We start from the raw sequence: 18,667 nt of genomic DNA, 5'->3' as shown, positions 1-18,667 counted from the left end.
ATGACCTAGGAGTGGTAACTATAAACTAAGAACACATAGACTACGATAAGAAATAGGAAACGTTTAGGATGGCATCTTGTATAATAAGAAAAGGTGCTGCAGACAGTCAGCCGAACATAATGAACAAAAGCACGAATAAAAAGCTAAGAAATTCATACAGACAGTGTATTCAAATGTAAACTATGGGTGTACAATAGATGCAGTGGATAGGCGACTTAATTAAGGGTGAAGGAACGTATTCCCTAACTATAGTAACCAGAGTAAAGAACAGGATGGGATGAGAAAATGTTAGGAAGCTTTCACTTCTTACTTGCAACAAAGGTGGTTTTTTTTGGGGTTTTTTTTTTTGAGTGAAGGGTAGGTTGAGTGATACTTAGGTGTGAGGCAGGATGCTGATTGGTAGTGAATCATTGGCACTGAATGGAGAGGATGTGTGAAAGCCAGAAAGAAACAAGTTAGGTATGTCGCGCTGAATGTGAATTGCTTATGTGTGTGAATGGTGGAGAACAGTTACAATGAGAGAAATATTGAGTATGAGATGAATCAGAAGGTGTTGTGCCACAGAGAAGACTAAGCTGGTATGGAGGATGGCAGTTGGTTAAAGAAGTGCTTACTGATTCAAATGGAAGAAAATTGTGGAAGAAGAAAAGACTAGGGAAGACTTGGAAAGAAGTGGTGAAAGCTGATCTCAGGAACCACACGGAGAAGAAGACAAATGACCACAACAAGTGGCAGGGATGTTGTACTGAAGAAGACTTGTCCAACCCATGCAGGCATGAGAAAATGGACATAAATAATGATTACAATAGCGATAATGAGTTACTGTTGGGCTCTTTCGTTGCTTCAACAAATGAGGGTTTAGCGAGACACAGCTGAACATGGTGTTGGTGTCTTAGTTTACTGAAACAACCTGCACAATGTGTATAATGAGTATGGTTTGTACAGAACCGGTCCTATTCTCTCATCCTTCAAATTTCTTATTGGTCTGGTGCAACAAATATCACAAGCCAGGTAGTTATCAGGATGTAGGAATTGTATGGAGTTACCTTCTCTTAGATGAGCAGCTAAAAAAACTGAAGGGCATCATCTGCTCTGGGTTCATTGGGATGTCCTTGAGTGACCCTCTTCCAGACCCAATTCCATGACACGTCAATTAATCCATAGATAGGACCTTAACAGGTACAACAATAGTGACTAAAAAATGGTTCTTGCTCCTCAAAACCTGAAACTTAAACTAGAGTCCCACTAAGGGATTCCATTTTGTTCGCTTGTATGTATGTAAGGTCCAAGGATCCCGGTGTAGGAAGTTAGAAGGTCAACTTTGGTTTTCAACCTTTCAAGGTCGATAAAATCAGTACCGGTTGAATACTGGAGTTGATGTGATCGACTAAGCCCTTCCCCAAACTTTCAGGTCTTGTGCCAAAATTAGAATTATTATGTGAGCTAGCAGAATCGTAACCAGGCCGGACGAAATGCTTAGCGACATTTTCTCCACTGTCAAGATCGACTTTGCCTTTCATCCTTTCGAAATCGATTAAGTAATGTACTAATTGAGCACTGGGGTCAGTGTAATCAACTAGCCCCTACTAATACTTCTAAAGTTCCAGGTTTTGTGCCAAAATTTGAAATGTGTATCATACAAAAAAAAAAAGAAAATCAAGACCAAAATAGATAAATTCCGTTTCTGGGACAGCTATTCCAAAAGTGCCGCCAAAGTACCAGAAATATGAATACAAGAAGTCATTTGTGTCTTATAATAAAAAAAAAAAAGGCAAAAGAGACCGATAGAATAAGTACTAGGCTTCCAAAGAATAAGTCCTGGGGTTGATTTGCTCGACTAAAGGCGGTGCTCCAGCATGACCACAGTCAAAAGACTGAAACAAGTAAAAGAGTATAGATTTAGCCTTATGAATTTTTGGCCCACCCCTCTTTCTAATGTTTCAGCCATATCAATTTGAGGTCGCCGCCTTGTACCAACTCACCTCTTGACAATACCTATGAGCAAAATGATACAAGTGTCCTCGGCCAGTATATTGAGCAATAAAAGCAATGGTATATAAGGTTCTTTCACTTTCTATAATGACACTAATTTGAAAAGTGAAAGTTATACACAAAAGTGTATAATAACGATGATTTCAAATTTTGGCACAAACCCTGGAACTTTAGAGGTAGGAGTAGGGGTTAGTTGATTACACTGACCCCAGTGCTTAATTAGTACATTACTTAATCGATCTCGAAAGGATGAAAGGTAAAGTCGATCTCGACAGCGGAGGAAATGTCGCCAAGCGTTTCGTCCGGCCTGGTTACGATTCTGCCAGCTCGCATAATAATTCTAATTTTGGCACAAGACCTGAAATTTTGGGGAAGGGCTTAGTCGATCACATCAACTATAGTATTCCAACTGGTACTGATTTTATCGACCTCGAAAGGTTGAAAACCAAAGTTGACCTCGGCGGAATTTGAAATCAGAACGTACAGTCAAATGAAATGCCGCTAAGCATTTTGTCCGACGCACTAACAAAAAGAACGGATTACTTTCTTTATTAATTTCTTTTTTAAGGTTTCCCCCAATTGTGTTGAAATATGCAGTAGAAAAATAAAATGGGAAAAGTTCCAACAAAAAAAAAAAGACGGAAAAATTCCAACAAAAAAGGGAAAATTTCCAACTTATGTGGGATAACAATTCCGAAAGATTGCTGTTCTTTTGGGTTTTTTTTTTTTTTCATTTCGTTAGGATTTGAACTCACAATATAAAAGAGTAATAAGTACTTGAAAGCAAATTTGATCGGTACTCTACCGTCTGTCATTTCCCTTTGTTACCACAATTCTGTTGGAATACATTGCTTTTGTTTCCAATAATTTTGAAAATAATCAAGAATTTAATAAAACTGCTTTGTTATTGTTAAGGATTTAACTTATAAAAAATTTAAACAAGTTCGTATTATACGATCAGGGGCATAGGTTAGTACCAAAATGGTGAAGTTATATATATATATATATATATATATATATATATATATATATATATATATATATATATATATATATATATATACATATACACACACACACACACAGCGGGAACGATACATAAACAGTAACATCCCTAAAAAATAACAGCAAAATCTCCCTTAAAATTTATATCCTATCCGTTTAAGATATGCAAAAAGTTTGGGATGGTCAAGTCTGGAAAGCCTAGCCTGCTCGATCAGACTTGTCCCGGGGCTAGAATAACAATCACAACAAATAACAAACAATCACATGTACACACATGTCAAAGAGTACATGAGATGACACGGTTTCTGAAGCCGAGGTCTGCTCGATTTTAGGGTAGACAAAAGCGACAAGTGAAATTACTAACCTTATTCCATGTCCTTCTCGTGACGATTCCGCTGCTGATTCGTCCATATCATGTCTACGGAACGGCGATTTTCCAGAGTATAAATGAAAGAATGTTTGCTTAATTGTCCCGAAGGAAGGAACGAAGTTTATCAAGAACCTGTCACTTTTTTCTGGCAAACAGAAAAAAGTACCAATTAATCGAGCCATCAGTTCGGTAAATACGAAAGTAGAAACTAATCGAGCCATCAGTCAGCAGCTGCGAAAGTACCAACTAATCGAGCTATCAGTCAGCAAGTACAAAAGTGGAAACTAATCGAATGCAAATTTAATTGAGTTATCAGCTTTTAATGATTGATATATAACTTGGAGAATACTTGCGTAGTTTCGTAAAAATCTTTTTCGTTTTCTATCTCTTATAAAAGAATTGATTCTAACACAATCACGATGTCCTGCAATTTTAAGCAGAGGGATAGTTAAGTTGTTTACATCGATTCTCCATTACTTAATTAATCTTGTTGAGCTCGAAAGAATAAAGGATAAAAACTGATCATAGGGAGATTTAAACTCGTAACATAAAGAACTGGTTCAAATACGGCAACGCATTTTTGCCCGATGCTGTAACGACTCTGCCAATACAGCGAACATGTCGACTTTTAAATAACAGGCATCATGATATAAAGGAGAAGTGGTTAGCTAATTAAAGCCATCCTCAAACTTTGACTGACTCTCGACCCCAGAAGATAAAAAGCGACGTTGATCTTAACGGGATTTGAACTCAGAACGCAAAGGTCTAATTTCGATTTCTAGCATAGTGAAATTTTGAGAATGGTACACTGCACAGTTTCTTTTAAGGGTTGCGGGGACTGTGCGGATTGAAAATAGAAAATGCCGACAAGTTGCCACTTTTAATATAAAAGGTGGTTTCGAACTTCTGAAACTTGCCTATCACCACGATGAAAGCAAACTTTATTTGGGAGATGTATTTGTCTAGCAAGTGATTTGTTCCGAGAACGTGTGTCGACACTGAAACAATTACAGAGTGGAAGACATATCAGCCATTCAATAATCTTTTCTACTCTAAGCACAAGGACCGAAATTTTTGGGGAGGGGCAGTCGATTAAATCGACCCAAGTACGCATACTGGTACTTAATTTATCGATCCCGAAAGGATGAAAGGCAAAGTCGACCTCGGCGGAATTTGAACTCAGAACGTTAAAACAAACGAAATACCGCTCAGCATTTCGCCCGGCGTGCTAACGTTTCTGCCAGCTCGCCGCCTTATCAGCCCTTCAATAATACACAAATACTGTTAGCTTCACTTAAACATTTATTTGGTGTCAAATTTTCGTCGCACCAACTGCGACCTGGTCACAGACCTACTTCAACGCCTGCGAGCAACAACAAGTTTGCCCTAATATTTTGGGAACGGTGGAAAGTTGGGGTTGTCTGGCATTTCTCAGATTGAGAAATTAGTTACAGTCAATTAATTCAAAATAAATTAATACAAGCAATCCTCATTTAACAGCATTTCGTTTGATGTCGATATGAAACAATATAAAACGAAAATAAAATTTCGCCAAGTGAACACCATTCAAAATGATTTTTAGTTTGCTTTCCTTTCTTTTGTAACTTGTTGCGTTTGCAATTCATCAAAATGTAAGCTAACAAATGAACGAAAAATGATGGATTAATACTTGTCATTGTTTTTGTTTTTTTTTAAATATCTTTTGTTTTACTAACATCGGCTAAGATATAGGGTTGTTAGATAAATTTGGGGGTTTTTTCCGTTTTTTTTTTTTTTTTGCTACTTGACATTCCATTGTCTCTGTCTGAAATGAGATAAAATTTATCCAAACTTCAAAAACGCTAAACAAAAGTTGTAGAGGAAGAACAGACCCACAAAGAAAAAACAAAAACATTACGATAAAAATATATTTCGTGTTAATTCAACTAACAGGCGCAGGTTTGGCTGTATGGTTCAGAAGCATGGTTCTGGGTTCAGTCCCACTGTGTGATACCTTGGGCAAGTGTGTTCTACTATAGCCTCGGCCCGAACAAAGCCTTGTGAGTGGATTTGCGACCTTCATATATATGTCTATGTCTATGTATGTGTGTCTTTGTGTTTGTTCACCACCACTGCAACACTGGTTTCTTTCGTTGAACATTTTGTAAAATTAGTTTCGCTTTACGTCGTTTCATTTTATGTCGCACGTCTCAAGAAACTGTCAATGACCTTAAGCGAAGATTGATTGTACTTTAATTTATTCCGGAAGGACGAACGGAAAGTTGACGCCAGCGGGACTTGAATTCCAAATTCTTAACTAAATACCTCATGGCATTCTGTCCAACACTCTAGTGCAGTGTTTCTTAACAATTTTTTACCTATGGGCCCACTATTGTAACTGGAGGTGGAGGCATCCCGGGCGGCATTTTTAAAGGTGCGGCACACACTCTAGCTATGCTAGCGTATGATCCCCTTGGATTTCTATTTTACTAGGAAGGACCCTCAACCATTGCTCTGGTGCTTTTCATCACATCTTCTTCGCCCACTTACTCTTGGGAGGGTTGTGGGAACAGAGTCCTGAAACACGCCTTTCATCGGGCCCTGTTTGAAGCTGCCATGTCCTGTGTCTCCTAAAGACCAGTGTCTGTCCTTAGGGCATCAACATATGTCATCTTCGCTCACCCTCTTCTAGTGTGTTCGTGTAGGGGCTCTCACAGGAGCACTGAGTGCAGTATCAACTCTGACTGACGGTGAGCATATCCAGCTAACCTCAGTTTCCTCTGTTATTTTCGAGCTAACTTTTGGGAAGCTCTCGTACAGCTCTAAGTTCTTGATCCTCAGTTTATATTGAGTAATGTTCAGAGCCATCCTCAGCATTCTTGTGTAGCACCCATCCACCATCTGAGTGAGTTTCTTGGTCAGTGTCCAAGTCTCAGACCCATACAACAGCACAGGCTCCACTGGTGCAACGAAGAGACGGATCTTCAGGTCTTTACGAAGGTCCGACTTCCATGCAGATCTCAAACTGTGACATGTCACCCAGGCTTTGCTCTTCATCTCAACTATATCACTCTCCGTGTTCCCAATGGCCTATTGTATGCACCTTGCGCTGGAGAAACATCAGGACTCTGGCTTTACTGTAGTGCCGGCTCATAGCAGAAGGGTTAAGGCCAAAAAGATACCAGATGCTGGATGTACTGACAACATAGTTCTGGTGACAAACACAGTGAGAGAGGCAGAGGAGTTGGTGCAGGAGGTTGAGACTGTGTCGATGAGTGCGGGACTGAAAATGAATAAGACGAAGTATTAGGTAGAGAGCATCAAGAAGCCAGAGAAGATTATGAATGTAGGCGGGAAGCCACTAGAGTTGGTTGAGGACTTCCTGTATTTGGGAGCAAAGATTGGGAACACAGAGGGTGATATAGTTCAAAAAGAAGAGCAAACTGACGATACATATATATATATAATTATATTATGTGTGTGTGTGAGAGAGAGAGAGAGAGATTCAGTTGAATAAGGTACTTAAGTTGGTGTGATGTCCTTCATTTGTTACATATATATAACAACATATATGTAACAATATATACCTGTAAATATGGTGAGAGGTAATAGGACGATATCCTCAAACTGGAGACCTGGCTCTCGAATGCTCTAGCAGTGTGGACTCCACTAAAAGCCTCCAAGGTACGAGGTGCTGATGTTAAATCTCCACCTAGTACCTAATGCTCCTTTAGCGGATTCGTTAGCTAGTTTAACACCAGGTAGACTTAATCCATCATTTAGTGTTAAAGCAGGTGACTGATTAAACATAACACATCCAAGTAGGCGATGGCAAAATTTGAACTCAGAACGCAAAAATCCGAAATGAATGTCGGTCGAGGTTGTTACAATTCCGTCCAGCCTCAAACTATATATTGATATGTTCTTTTCTTTTCTTTCTTCAAGGCGGTGCCCCAGCTCGGCCGCAATCTAATGACTAAAACATGTGAAGGAAAAGATGAATACCATTCAGATGGGGTAGATTACGACTGTATCGGAATCTGGTATGAAAAAAGGAAGCGGGGTGGATAATTAACATACCTTATCAGAATGTATGAGGAAACAAGACCGAGGTGTGTGAATTCCCTGACTCCAAATTCCCCAATTTTTATTCATCTTTTCTTTTCTTTTTTTACATCAAATTCCGATATAATCGTTGTCTACACCTTTTGAAATGTATTTGCAGAAAATTTTATTGAAAAAATACCGGTTTTCAGAAAGTTATAGGGGTAACAAATCGTAGTGTGTGAATTATATTACACGGAATTTTTTTTTTTTTTTCTCAACAAATTCCGATATAGTCTTAATCTATTTACACCATGTAATATCTGGAAAATTTCATTGAAAAATAGATATTGTTTAGAAAGTTATAAAGAAACAAAGTCTCTGGACGCATACATCTGTAGTTACACCACTTTTCTTTTCTTTTTTATTGACTTCTAAAAGATGAAATTTAATAGTGTGAAGCAGTCTGTCTATTCGATCTCTGATGGTTCGTCTCAGACTTCAAGAAGTAGGGGAGACAACTAAGGAACTACCACTATTCAGCTCAACACGGAACAGAATACAAATAAAAAAAAATTCATTTCATAGAAGTGTCATCAGATTAACTAAGGCTTCAGTGATCGAAAGGAGGAACTAGGAAATCGTTGTTTAGCCCCAGGTCAACCACATTAAAGCATACTTACGCTCAAAAATGTTTCAGGGCCACAATGCCTAACGTGTCCTTCCATTTTTTAAAGACAGTGAAAGAGAGAGAAATTTAGCTGATATTTCTAGCAGATTGCTCGACCTACTAGAAATAAGCTGTAATTTTATTGCATTGTTAGTACTCGTAACACATTCACACGTGTAGTAATTTTATATATATATCATCAATGTGTATTCGTGTGTATACACACACACACACACATATACAAAAGAGCCCCTCCCCCCAGCAGGGAATTGAACCCCACTCTCTTGCATGACAGACAGGGATACTTACTACTGTAACAACCAAGGATATTGCATACATAGCCATATTAACTGGACAGACAGCATACACCTGTAAATTATTATAAATTAAGCTTATTCCTCAACACAAAACATAAACCTCGCTTATTTCACTGTTCACCAATGACTCACCAGTTAATAATAGGTCTCGCTGGTTCGATTTACCTCACTCCCAACAGCCGTTTAACAATATTTTTTTTTTTACTCCTAGCTACCATCAACCACGTAACTGTAAGCTTTTAATTCACTCTAGCTACAATCAACCACCAGCTACCAACAACCACCTGCTAAACTTATATTCTTAGCTCACATCTATCGACTCATTAACCATCAATTAACGTTACATTTTCAATCAATTTGTTCTATGTGGTTAGAGATCGCCTGCTCTTTCTAGTACTCACACAGCCTGTCATGGAGAATGAATAGAGTAAGAAACTGGGTGACTGTGACGAAAGAAAAAGAAAAAAAAAATTTAAGGTGACACTGAAGGTTTTACCCAACTGAAGTCATATCGTCCACCTTGTTTACATTATTATTTATCTATTTTTATTTTGCTTGAAGACAGTAAGTTAATGTGACAAAAACGTGGATCCGTGGCTTTTCTAGTAGAGTCATGAGCAAACTTCTACCTGTGGGACTTTTTGAATGGCGTGCTTAAATGAAAAATTAACTTGAATTTTTTTTAGTAGTACAGTCTGTCTGGTGAGGAGCCATGTGGCCCACTTCTTGATAAAGGTCGTCCATGCGTGATCTAGTGTGCATGTGTTTAAAATAACCTCTCATGGGTGACGACAACACTCCAAAATTTCCGTCTCTTTGGAAGTCTGAAGCTTTATGTTAACGTAGATAACCTTATGGAGGGCATACCTACACAAGTGTGCCCCCACCCGACTCTTGTTTCCTTATAACTTTCAGAAAAATTCACATTTTTTTTTTTTAATGAAATTTTCTACAAGTAGCTTTCAGTTGGTGTACATTACGATTATATGGAAATTTGTTATGAAAAAGTTTTTTAGAGATAGGTAAAGGAGTTTAGGATAATTTACGCAAATCGACTTTGTTTCCTTATAACTTTCAGAAAAAAAAAATGGGTATTTTGATGAAATTTTCAACAAATGTCTTTCAGGTGGTGTAGATCATATTGAAATCAGTATTAACATAAAACAGGTGGAATACAGGGGCTGGATATTGCTGGATTAAAAGCTAAAGGGTTTATATTCTATTGCATGTAGAACTAAATTTATGAAACCTTAAAAATTGAACAAGGACTTTATAATAACCTTGTGTATGTGAGTATAACACACACACACGTATGTAGGTCATGTTTGTGTATAATTCTGTCTCTTCTCTTACCCAACAAGTGAGGAGGAGGAGGAGAGAAACAATGAGAGGAAGAGAAAAGACAAGAAGAGACAACAATGGATAAGACACAAAGCTCTATTGTTTATAACTCGGCCGACATATATTTACAATCTTTTGCTGTTGTGAGTGCATTGGTATAATTGAAGCCAGCTGCAGAGTGTCTGGAGATGTTTGTGCAACTGAAGTAGACGGTTGTATGTCGTTAGTTTTAATCTATGTACCTCCTTCGGACGAATGCTTTGCTTTCTAGAAAGTGTTGTTCTTTAACCCCGAGTGAGTGCTATATGATCAAATGTGTTCCAGTTATGACCATCCAATCTTACTGTGTACTTCTCTTAACTGCTTCAATGAGCTAAGAGAAGTAATTCAGAGGTCAGTGAGATGTATTTTAACAAAGACAAATAAAGAGTAGACAAGATAAATTTTTGATTTATTGAAATTATCTCTGCTTCCAGAGAAGATAGAATGATTGGGACCGTCTCCAAATGAGATAATCTCAAGAATAAAAAATTCTTCAAAACTGACATGCCATTCAACCCTTTAACTGCATAGTTAAATTTCATGTTCATTTTTGTAATGATGTTAAATATCTGCCAAAAAATATGATTGGTATTTTCTGCAAATCACATTAACTAAATAAAATTGGCATATCTCAAGAGAAAATGGTTTCAAACATAACATTCTTCAACAAAAGATAGATTGGTATATAAAACTGTTTTTTGTAGTTAAGGGTGATGAAGTTTTTAGTTTATGTATCTGATGTCTGCAGTAAAAAGGTTAAGAAAAAGACAACCTGACAGTCTAGAGACAAGAGGGCATCTGTAGGCATGTTTCTGCTTCAATAGATGTCATCAGCACAGGATAGCTACATTATCCAGTACCGTCTTCTGTTTGTATTGTTGAGGTGATTTCATGGTTAAATATCTTTTTAATTCATTTTTCTTTCTCAGAACATTTTTTAAAATATTTAAAAAAGCAACCGAACAAGTTGTTAATTATTTAGTGTTACTTGACCATCAGTGAATCAAAATTTTTGCACATTGGAAGAATCTTATCCTATTTGAGCAGTTTCGTCTCCAAAGATATAACTTTTAGCAGAAAATAATATAATTACCTGCTTTCTTATTTTAAGAATCCTCACATTGGTTCCGTTCCTGTATGAATCTTTTTGTGACGAGATAAATGACTACTTACAGAAAAGTTTTTACCACAAATCTCACAAGAATATGGTTTCTCTCCCGTGTGACTACGCTTATGTGAAGATAAATCGCTATTTTGACAAAAAGTTTTGCCACAAATTTCACAGTAGTGCGGTTTCACCCCTGTGTGAATACGTTTGTGCCGAATAAGACTGCTATTCTGAGAAAATGTTTTCTTGCAAATCATACATGTATAAGGTTGATCTCCTGTATGAATACGTTTGTGACGTGTCAAATCACTACTTTGTGTGAATACTTTTCCACATATTTCACAGTGGTACGGTTTTTCCCCAGTGTGAACACGTTTATGGCAAGATAAACTGTTCACTTCGTTGAATGTTTTACCACAGACTTCACACTGGTGATGTTTATTCACGCCGTGTTTCTTTTTGTGCATCGAGAAAGAACTGTTCCGAGTAAATCTTTCGCCGCAAATTTCACACTGGAACCGTTTCTCTCCCATATGATTCCATTTGTGTTCGTTTAGCGTGCTTCTGCGAGATAGTTTTTGACCACAGATTTCACAATGGTAAGGTTTCTCTCCTGTGTGAATCTGTACATGTCGGATTAAATCACAGTTTTGGACGAAAGACTTACCACAGATTCTACAATAAAACGGTTTATCATTTCCACGAAGAGTTTGGTGACAGGAAAATTTTTTAGTTTGAAATGAAGATTTCCAACAAATTCCATAAGGGTTTATTGCTTTCTTCTTCTGCAGGTCTTTTGATAATAAAAGTTTATATGGAGAGAATGATTTACCACAAACTGCACAAAAGAAAACATTGTTGGTTATTTGGTTTGGTATCAAAGAGGTGTCTGATTCCACAGAGATAGTGTTACCACAATCTTCACACTTAAACAACTGCTTCTGTTTGTATTTCATGGTTAAATGTCTTCTGAAATTAATTATGTTTCTTCTAGAAGGTGAGTTCTCAAGATTAAAAACACAGCACAATGGTTTATCTCAGGGACCTAGAATAGTTTTGCAGAATGGAATAAAGTTAACAGGGTAAGAATTTAGGACACTTCAGTCAAAAGTCTGACTTCAAATTATTGAGATTCCTCAAATTACAGTATAATAATAAAAATATTAAACATTATAAGCGTAGGAGTGGCTGTGTGGTTAGTAGCTTGCTTATGAACCACATGGTTCCGGGTTCAGTCCCACTGTATGGCACATTGGGCAAGTGTCTTCTACTATAGCCTTGGGCCTTTAAAACCAAGCTAACATCAATTACTTCTTAAAGCTAAGATAAAAGCAACCATATGTAAACTGATTTCATCTAAAATATATATATATTAGTGAAATTTTAAACTGACATCATTTTAACCTTGAAATAATTTCTTAATGCAAGCAAATTTATTTTGCAGTAAAAAACCAAACCAAGCCAAGCCCCAAAATGGAATGTGAAGTAAATTCCATAAAGTTCTATGAAAAATAAAAAAATGGGGTGAAGGGTCAAAATAAAAATGGTGCCATTCCAGGTTGAAAGGAAAAGAGTAATATTTGTATTGCTTCAGGTTTTCGGTTACAATTCCATTTGCATTTTGAAAGCTTCATAAGTATGTATCTATGGCCTTTTCTGTGCAGCCTCTGTTAATTACTTCCTAATTTTCTGTTCGTTGAGGGAGTAATCGCACTCAGTCAATTCCCAATGGTTTACAGGTGCTTCAGTAATGTATTACCTTTAATTGGTGTTTGGTTGCAGGATTACATGCAGTATTTGATTAGCATTTGGTTGTGTGTTACTATTAATTGATGTTTCAGTCTTATAATACTTGGGTCTTCAAAATCATTGGAAAGTTCCACAACTTCAGAAGTCTTATTTTTACTTCTGATATTACAGGATTTCCTAGAAGGAAAAAAAAAAAAGATGTAACATAAGATTTTCATAGGGAGAATCATCATCATCATTGCTATTTTCCATGTCTACTCTTCCATGCTTGCTTGGGTCAGACAGAATTCATTGAGAAAGGTTTTCTATGGCTGGATGCCTTTTCTGTTGCCAACCCACATGTTTCCAAGCAAGGTAATACTTTTCCCACGGCCAAACAGAGATGCCTGTTTACAACCATTACATGATCACATGATGTCAAATCAAGAAGACACATTCGCACACATACATTCATGCATGCACACGCACACAAGATGATGAAGATATATGTTGTTGGCACTCCGTCGCTTACGACGTTGAGGGTTCCAGTTGATCCGATCAACGGAACAGCCTGCTCGTGAAATAGGGCAGCGGACTCGCGGTTTCGATTCCCAGACCGGGCGTTGTGAGTGTTTATTGAGCGAAAACACCTAAAGCTCCACGAGGCTCCGGCAGGGGATGGTGGCGAACCCTGCTGTACTCTTCCACCACAACTTTCTCTCACTCTTACTTCCTGTTTATGTTGTGCCTGTAATTCAAAGGGTCAGCCTTGTCACACTGTGTCACGTTGAATATCCCTGAGAACTACGTTAAGGGTACACGTGTCAGTGGAGTGCTCAGCCACTTGCACGTTAATTTCACGAGCAGGCTGTTGCCGTTGATCAGATCAACTGGAACCCTCGACGTCGTAAGCGACGGAGTGCCAACAACAACAGCCGGATCAAGGAAGATGTGTTCTTGTCTGTCTCCTGTCCTAGCTTGATTTACGCGTTCGCCACCACAGCCTCGTTTAGGCTTAGCAGCCCTTCCTGTTTTTGCTACCAATTCTAACCCTCCGCAAAATCCCAAATTCTATTTAATTTGCTTTGCGGGAACAACTGTTTTATCGAAAACGTATATTGTTGTTAAATGCTCGAAATACGAGAGTAGAAAAACAGTATATATATATATATATACTGTTGTGTCTGGGGAGAGAGAGATTATGCAAACAACAATTACGCAAATGCACGCGCAAGACACCCACAGATGCAAATATACACACAATCAAATAAAACAAACAAATGTATGTATTTGGCATCAAATACACACACACACAAATTAATACATACTTCCAAAACAATTTACACGTGTTAGGATGGGTTACCCTGTCACTTTTTAGAGGGAAACATTCGTATTCTGTGTTGTGCGTAAATGTGGGAGTGTATATGTCTTTTTGGCTCATTTTCATAGTTACTGTCCATTAACTTTTACAAATTAACGTTTGTATATATTAATTGTATTGTGTGTGTGTGTGTGTGTATTAGATTATGGCAGATCGCCTAGTTTACATACATAATATAAAAGATCGGCATTTTGCATCTAGAATGAGTTTAGCCTTTCTTTCACAAAGAAAATTAAGTAGATTTATTAAAAAAGAAAACAAAAAACAGAAAAAAAACTTATAGTTCGGGGTTTTTAGGTAATAAATAAGAGCTTTTTTCACTAGCCTCCAAGTGTCCATTTGATCTGCTAGAAATTACAGCTAAATCTCCTTCAAATTCACACTATGCTGTCAGAAAGAAAGGACACATTGCATAATGTATTCCAAAAAGCCACTATGCCCGAGAAGGAAAAAAAGAACCTGGAGGGTCACGGCTGGAAGACATTTGATCATAATTCTACTTAATTAGGATTGACTTGGAGCGAAACGACGATATGATAGAACAGTATTAACTATTAATGACTATTATAAATAAAAGTCTTTCCTAAATAATAAAGGGTCATAGAATTGAAAATAGGGATAATTAATTTATCGGTATCTCTCCCTTTTCATCTCCTTTATGTTCCGTGTTCAAATCTCACCGAAGTGAAATAAAAATGTTATTTATGTCAAAAGTTGATTCTAAAAAGTATGTGGTTAATAACACTCAGATTAAGCCAATTATCATAGACTTAATTCTAATCCAACTACTAATCCTTATCAGGTTCAATAAAGGCGGACTCCACATAAGTTGAACTTTATCCATTTTTTGCGGGGGGTTTTCCGATTTTTTTGTATCCCACATTTTAAACAACGGAGGTGGGGAGCCTTTTTTAAAACTATTTCTGTAACCCAATTCAATACTTTTGATATGAAAATAAAATTTAAGTATGTAAATAAAATAAAAAGAAATACCTACGAGAGAAGTTGGTGAATTTTGAGTTCAAATTCTAACGTCAGCTTTGTTTTTCCAGCTTTTGGGAATCGAATAAAATACCAGTCAAGTACAGATTCTTTTTTTCTCTCAAAATTGAATCATAGCATTTACTAGGACGGTAACGAGAAGCCACTTGGGCGATCTTTTCACATTTGTATTTTTATCAAGATATTACCAGGGTTTGGTCGTTCATTCGTCGATTAGATGATACAAGGAATAACAGGAAAGTACTGGAGATGAAATAATGAAAATCCACAGCCTTGTGTTTGTATAAGAAATATTTTTCTTTTTTTCTTTCTCAGACACGCATTATTTTCCGATTTCCACAACACGTGGCAAAGTTATCATCACAGACAAGTCTTTAAAATTCCTCGTTTCTTTTATTCACTCTTTACGATACTGAAGAGACTTACATCACTTTAAGGATCCCCGATCTTCCAGTAATCACACACAAGACAAACAAGGTCTTTCATTAGGAATAAATACAAAAACCCTGTTTTATAATTGGCGCCGCGTGTTTTTACTGCATGCAGAACAAACTAAGCGAGATTATTACATATTTCTGACATAACCACTCGAGCGGAGTGCAGTTCAGTAGACGTTTATCTTAGTTCTCGTTCATGTGGTTCGTTCCCTGCGACCATCTTTATGGCAGCGCGTGGTTCGTTATAGCTCCGTTCACGTGAGGTTAATTACATCTGGAGATAACAGGTGAAGTTATTAGAGCGGGATAAGAGCCCGCTGTGAGCTGCCGGCTTGCAGCGTTTCTCGGCGTAAGCGAGAAGGAAGAAAGAGATTTTTTTTTATTACCCACAAGGGGACAATATAAAAACGAAAAAAACAAAAATGAAAAATTTTTTTTAAATTAAACGTATAGGCGCAGGAGTGGTTGTGTGGTAAGTAACTTGCTTATCAACCACATGGTTCCTGGTTCAGTCCCACTGCGTGGCACCTTGGGCAAGTGTCTTCTACTATAACCTCGGGCCGACCAAAGCCTTGTGAGTGGATTTGGTATGCAGAAACTGAAAGAAGCCCGTCGTATATATATATATAACGAATAAGTATATATATTCTTGGGAATAGAAATTTCCCTTAGGAATTTTTTTACACACTAGCTTCCTGATAAAATTCTCGTAAAAGATTTTTATCCTATTTTGATCTTATTAACCAAATATATCATCATCATCCTCGTTTAACGTCCGCTTTCTATGCTAGCATGGGTTGGACGATTTGACTGAGGACTGGTGGACCAGGAGGCAACACCAGGCTCCAATCTGATTTGGCAGAGTTTCTACAGCTGGATGCCCTTCCTAACACCAACCACTCCGAGAGTGTAGTGGGTGCTTTTACGTGCCACCGGCACGAAGGCCAGTCAGGCAGTACTGATATATATATATATATATATATATATATATATATATATATATATATATATATTATGTATGTGTGCTTGCAAATATAATGCTTCTCACCATGAACACATCCATGCTTACACACACACATACACCTGTCAAGATAGTTATGTACAGTCTTTACATAATGACACCGTACTCCATCCTGTTGAAAAACCGCTGTGTCAAGAATGCCATTTGTAAGAAGTTGAGGCTGAAGAAATTGTTCAAGCATATCAAGATACACAGTTCTTGTGACCGTAGTCTCTACAAAAACGAAAGGTCTATATGCCTTTGACTTAGTCATACCAAGACAAATATTCACTTTCGGTGAATCTCATTCCCGTTCAAGAAACTCAGGTGGTTTCTTGCTTCCCAAAATGTGACAGTTGTGACGATTAACCTTTTCACATGTGTGGAAGGTTGCTTCATAACTGAACAGAATTTTGTGGATTAAATCTGCCCTTTCAATTTGATCAATAAGCTCAGTGTACGTCGTTGATCTGCTTGGATAATCCTCTTGTAAGTTGTGGAAAACTTGAATGTAATAAGCTTTTTTATTCAGATCACTTTGCAGGATTCTGTAGATTGATGTATGTGGAATTTCTAACATATTAGCTACCCTATGTGAGTGGATTTGGTAGACGGAAACTGAAAGAAGCCTGTCATATATATGTATATATATATATATAAATATATATATATATATATATCATGATCATCATTTAACATCCGCTTTCCATGCTAGCATGGGTTGGACGATTTGACTGAGGACTGGTGAAACCAGATGGCTGCACCAGGCTCCAATCTGATTTGGCAGAGTTTCTACAGCTGGATGCCCTTCCTAACGCCAACCGCTCAGAGAGTGTAGTGGGTGCTTTTATGTGTCACCCGCACGAAGGCCAGTCAGGCGGTACTGGCAACTGCCACGCCCAAAATGGTGCATTTCACGTGCCACCCGCACAAGAGCCAGTCCAGGGGCACTGGCAATGATCTCGCTCGAAAATCCTTACACATGTCACGGGCACAAGTGCCAGAAAGGCGGCGCTGGGCACAGGTGCCATCCCGATTTATATATATATGTATGTGTGTGTGTATATGTTTGTGTGTGTGTATATGTTTGTGTGTCTGTGTTTGTCCCCCCAACATCGCTCGGCAACCGATGCTGGTGTGTTTACATCCCCGTAACTTAGCGGTTCGGCAAAAGACACTGATAGAATAAGTACTAGGCTTCCAAAGAATAAGTCCTGGGGTTCACTTGCTCGACTAAAGGCGGTGCTCCAGCATGCCCACAGTCAAATGATTGAAACAAGTAAAAGAGTAAAAAAGAGTAAAGAGTAATATATATATATATATATATATATATATATATATATATATATATATATATATATAACTCTGTCAGTTATGACAACAAGGGTTCCAGTTGATCTGATTAATAGAACAACCAGCTTTATTGAAGAAGAAAGAAAAACCATGAAGATGACAGCCTACAGTCTAGATATCACAAAAATAGACAATTTAAACCAACCAATTGGGAAATTATAAAGCTATCTAATCACCAAAGTCTTTTTTTTTTTGTTTTTCATTTATTTCCACTTTGTTTGATAACTTTATCAGAGAAGGGGAGGTATTTTCCATGACCTTTTCAGGTCGTCAAACCCAGACTGGGACACAGCCATATTATCTTTTAAAAGGCTGTTTCAAAATGGGGATACAAAGTGAGTCATTTCTCTGATGTGATCATTTGCAATGTTCAAGTAGAAAAATAAAAATGTCATAATAGTCTCATGATTTATTTTATTATTATTTTTTTTATATATGAGGCATGGTTGTGTGGTTAAGTAGTTCATTTTGCAACCACATGGTTTCAGGTTCAATCCCACTGTGTGGCACCTTGGGCAAGAGTTTTCTACTATAGCTGCAGTCTATAATATGTGTGTGTAGGTTTTTGTGTGTGTATGTATGCATGCATGTATGCATATATGTATGTATGTACGTTTGTGTCTGTATTTGACTCCCTATCACCAGCACTTGTCAACCAGTGTTGGTTTGTTTACATCCCTGTAACTTAGCAGTTTGGCAAAAATACCAATTGAATAAATCCCACGCTTTAAAAAATAAGTCCTGGGGTCAATTTGTTTGACTAAGCCGTCTCAAGGCTGTGCTCTAGCATGGTCTCAGGCCAGTGATTGAAATAAAAGGTAAAATAAAGGAAAAAAAAAAGTTTAGGAAACTGTTTAGGACAAAACATGATCTTTATTTTATGATCATGGGGAAACTT

At 37.5% G+C, this 18,667-nt stretch overlaps 2 protein-coding genes across 2 annotated transcripts in view; both read right to left on the bottom strand.

Annotated features, from left to right (window-relative positions):
* Positions 1-4,057, bottom strand: part of LOC106873406 (uncharacterized) — a 15,690-nt gene extending 11,633 nt beyond the window's left edge. Inside the window, exon 1 of the mRNA XM_052972650.2 lies at positions 3,362-4,057. The gene's annotated coding sequence lies outside the window, so the exon portion shown is untranslated. The remainder of the gene's footprint in view (positions 1-3,361) is intronic.
* Positions 4,058-10,152: 6,095 nt separating this feature from the next.
* LOC106873389 (uncharacterized) lies at positions 10,153-15,796 on the bottom strand. Its single transcript, XM_052972664.2, has 2 exons — positions 14,975-15,796; positions 10,153-12,794 (listed from the first exon to the last, which is right to left on the bottom strand). Exon 2 carries the CDS (start codon positions 11,822-11,824, stop codon positions 10,877-10,879), a length of 948 nt encoding a protein of 315 aa, XP_052828624.1. The 5' UTR covers positions 11,825-12,794; positions 14,975-15,796; the 3' UTR covers positions 10,153-10,876.
* Positions 15,797-18,667: the final 2,871 nt, after the last annotated feature.

Source organism: Octopus bimaculoides, chromosome 14, assembly GCF_046866305.1.
Source record: "Octopus bimaculoides isolate indiv1 chromosome 14, ASM4686630v1, whole genome shotgun sequence".
In the NCBI taxonomy this organism is placed as follows: Eukaryota; Metazoa; Mollusca; class Cephalopoda; order Octopoda; family Octopodidae; genus Octopus; species Octopus bimaculoides.
Note: the sequence above shows the minus strand (reverse complement) of the source record. Positions and strands in the feature narration are given on the sequence as shown.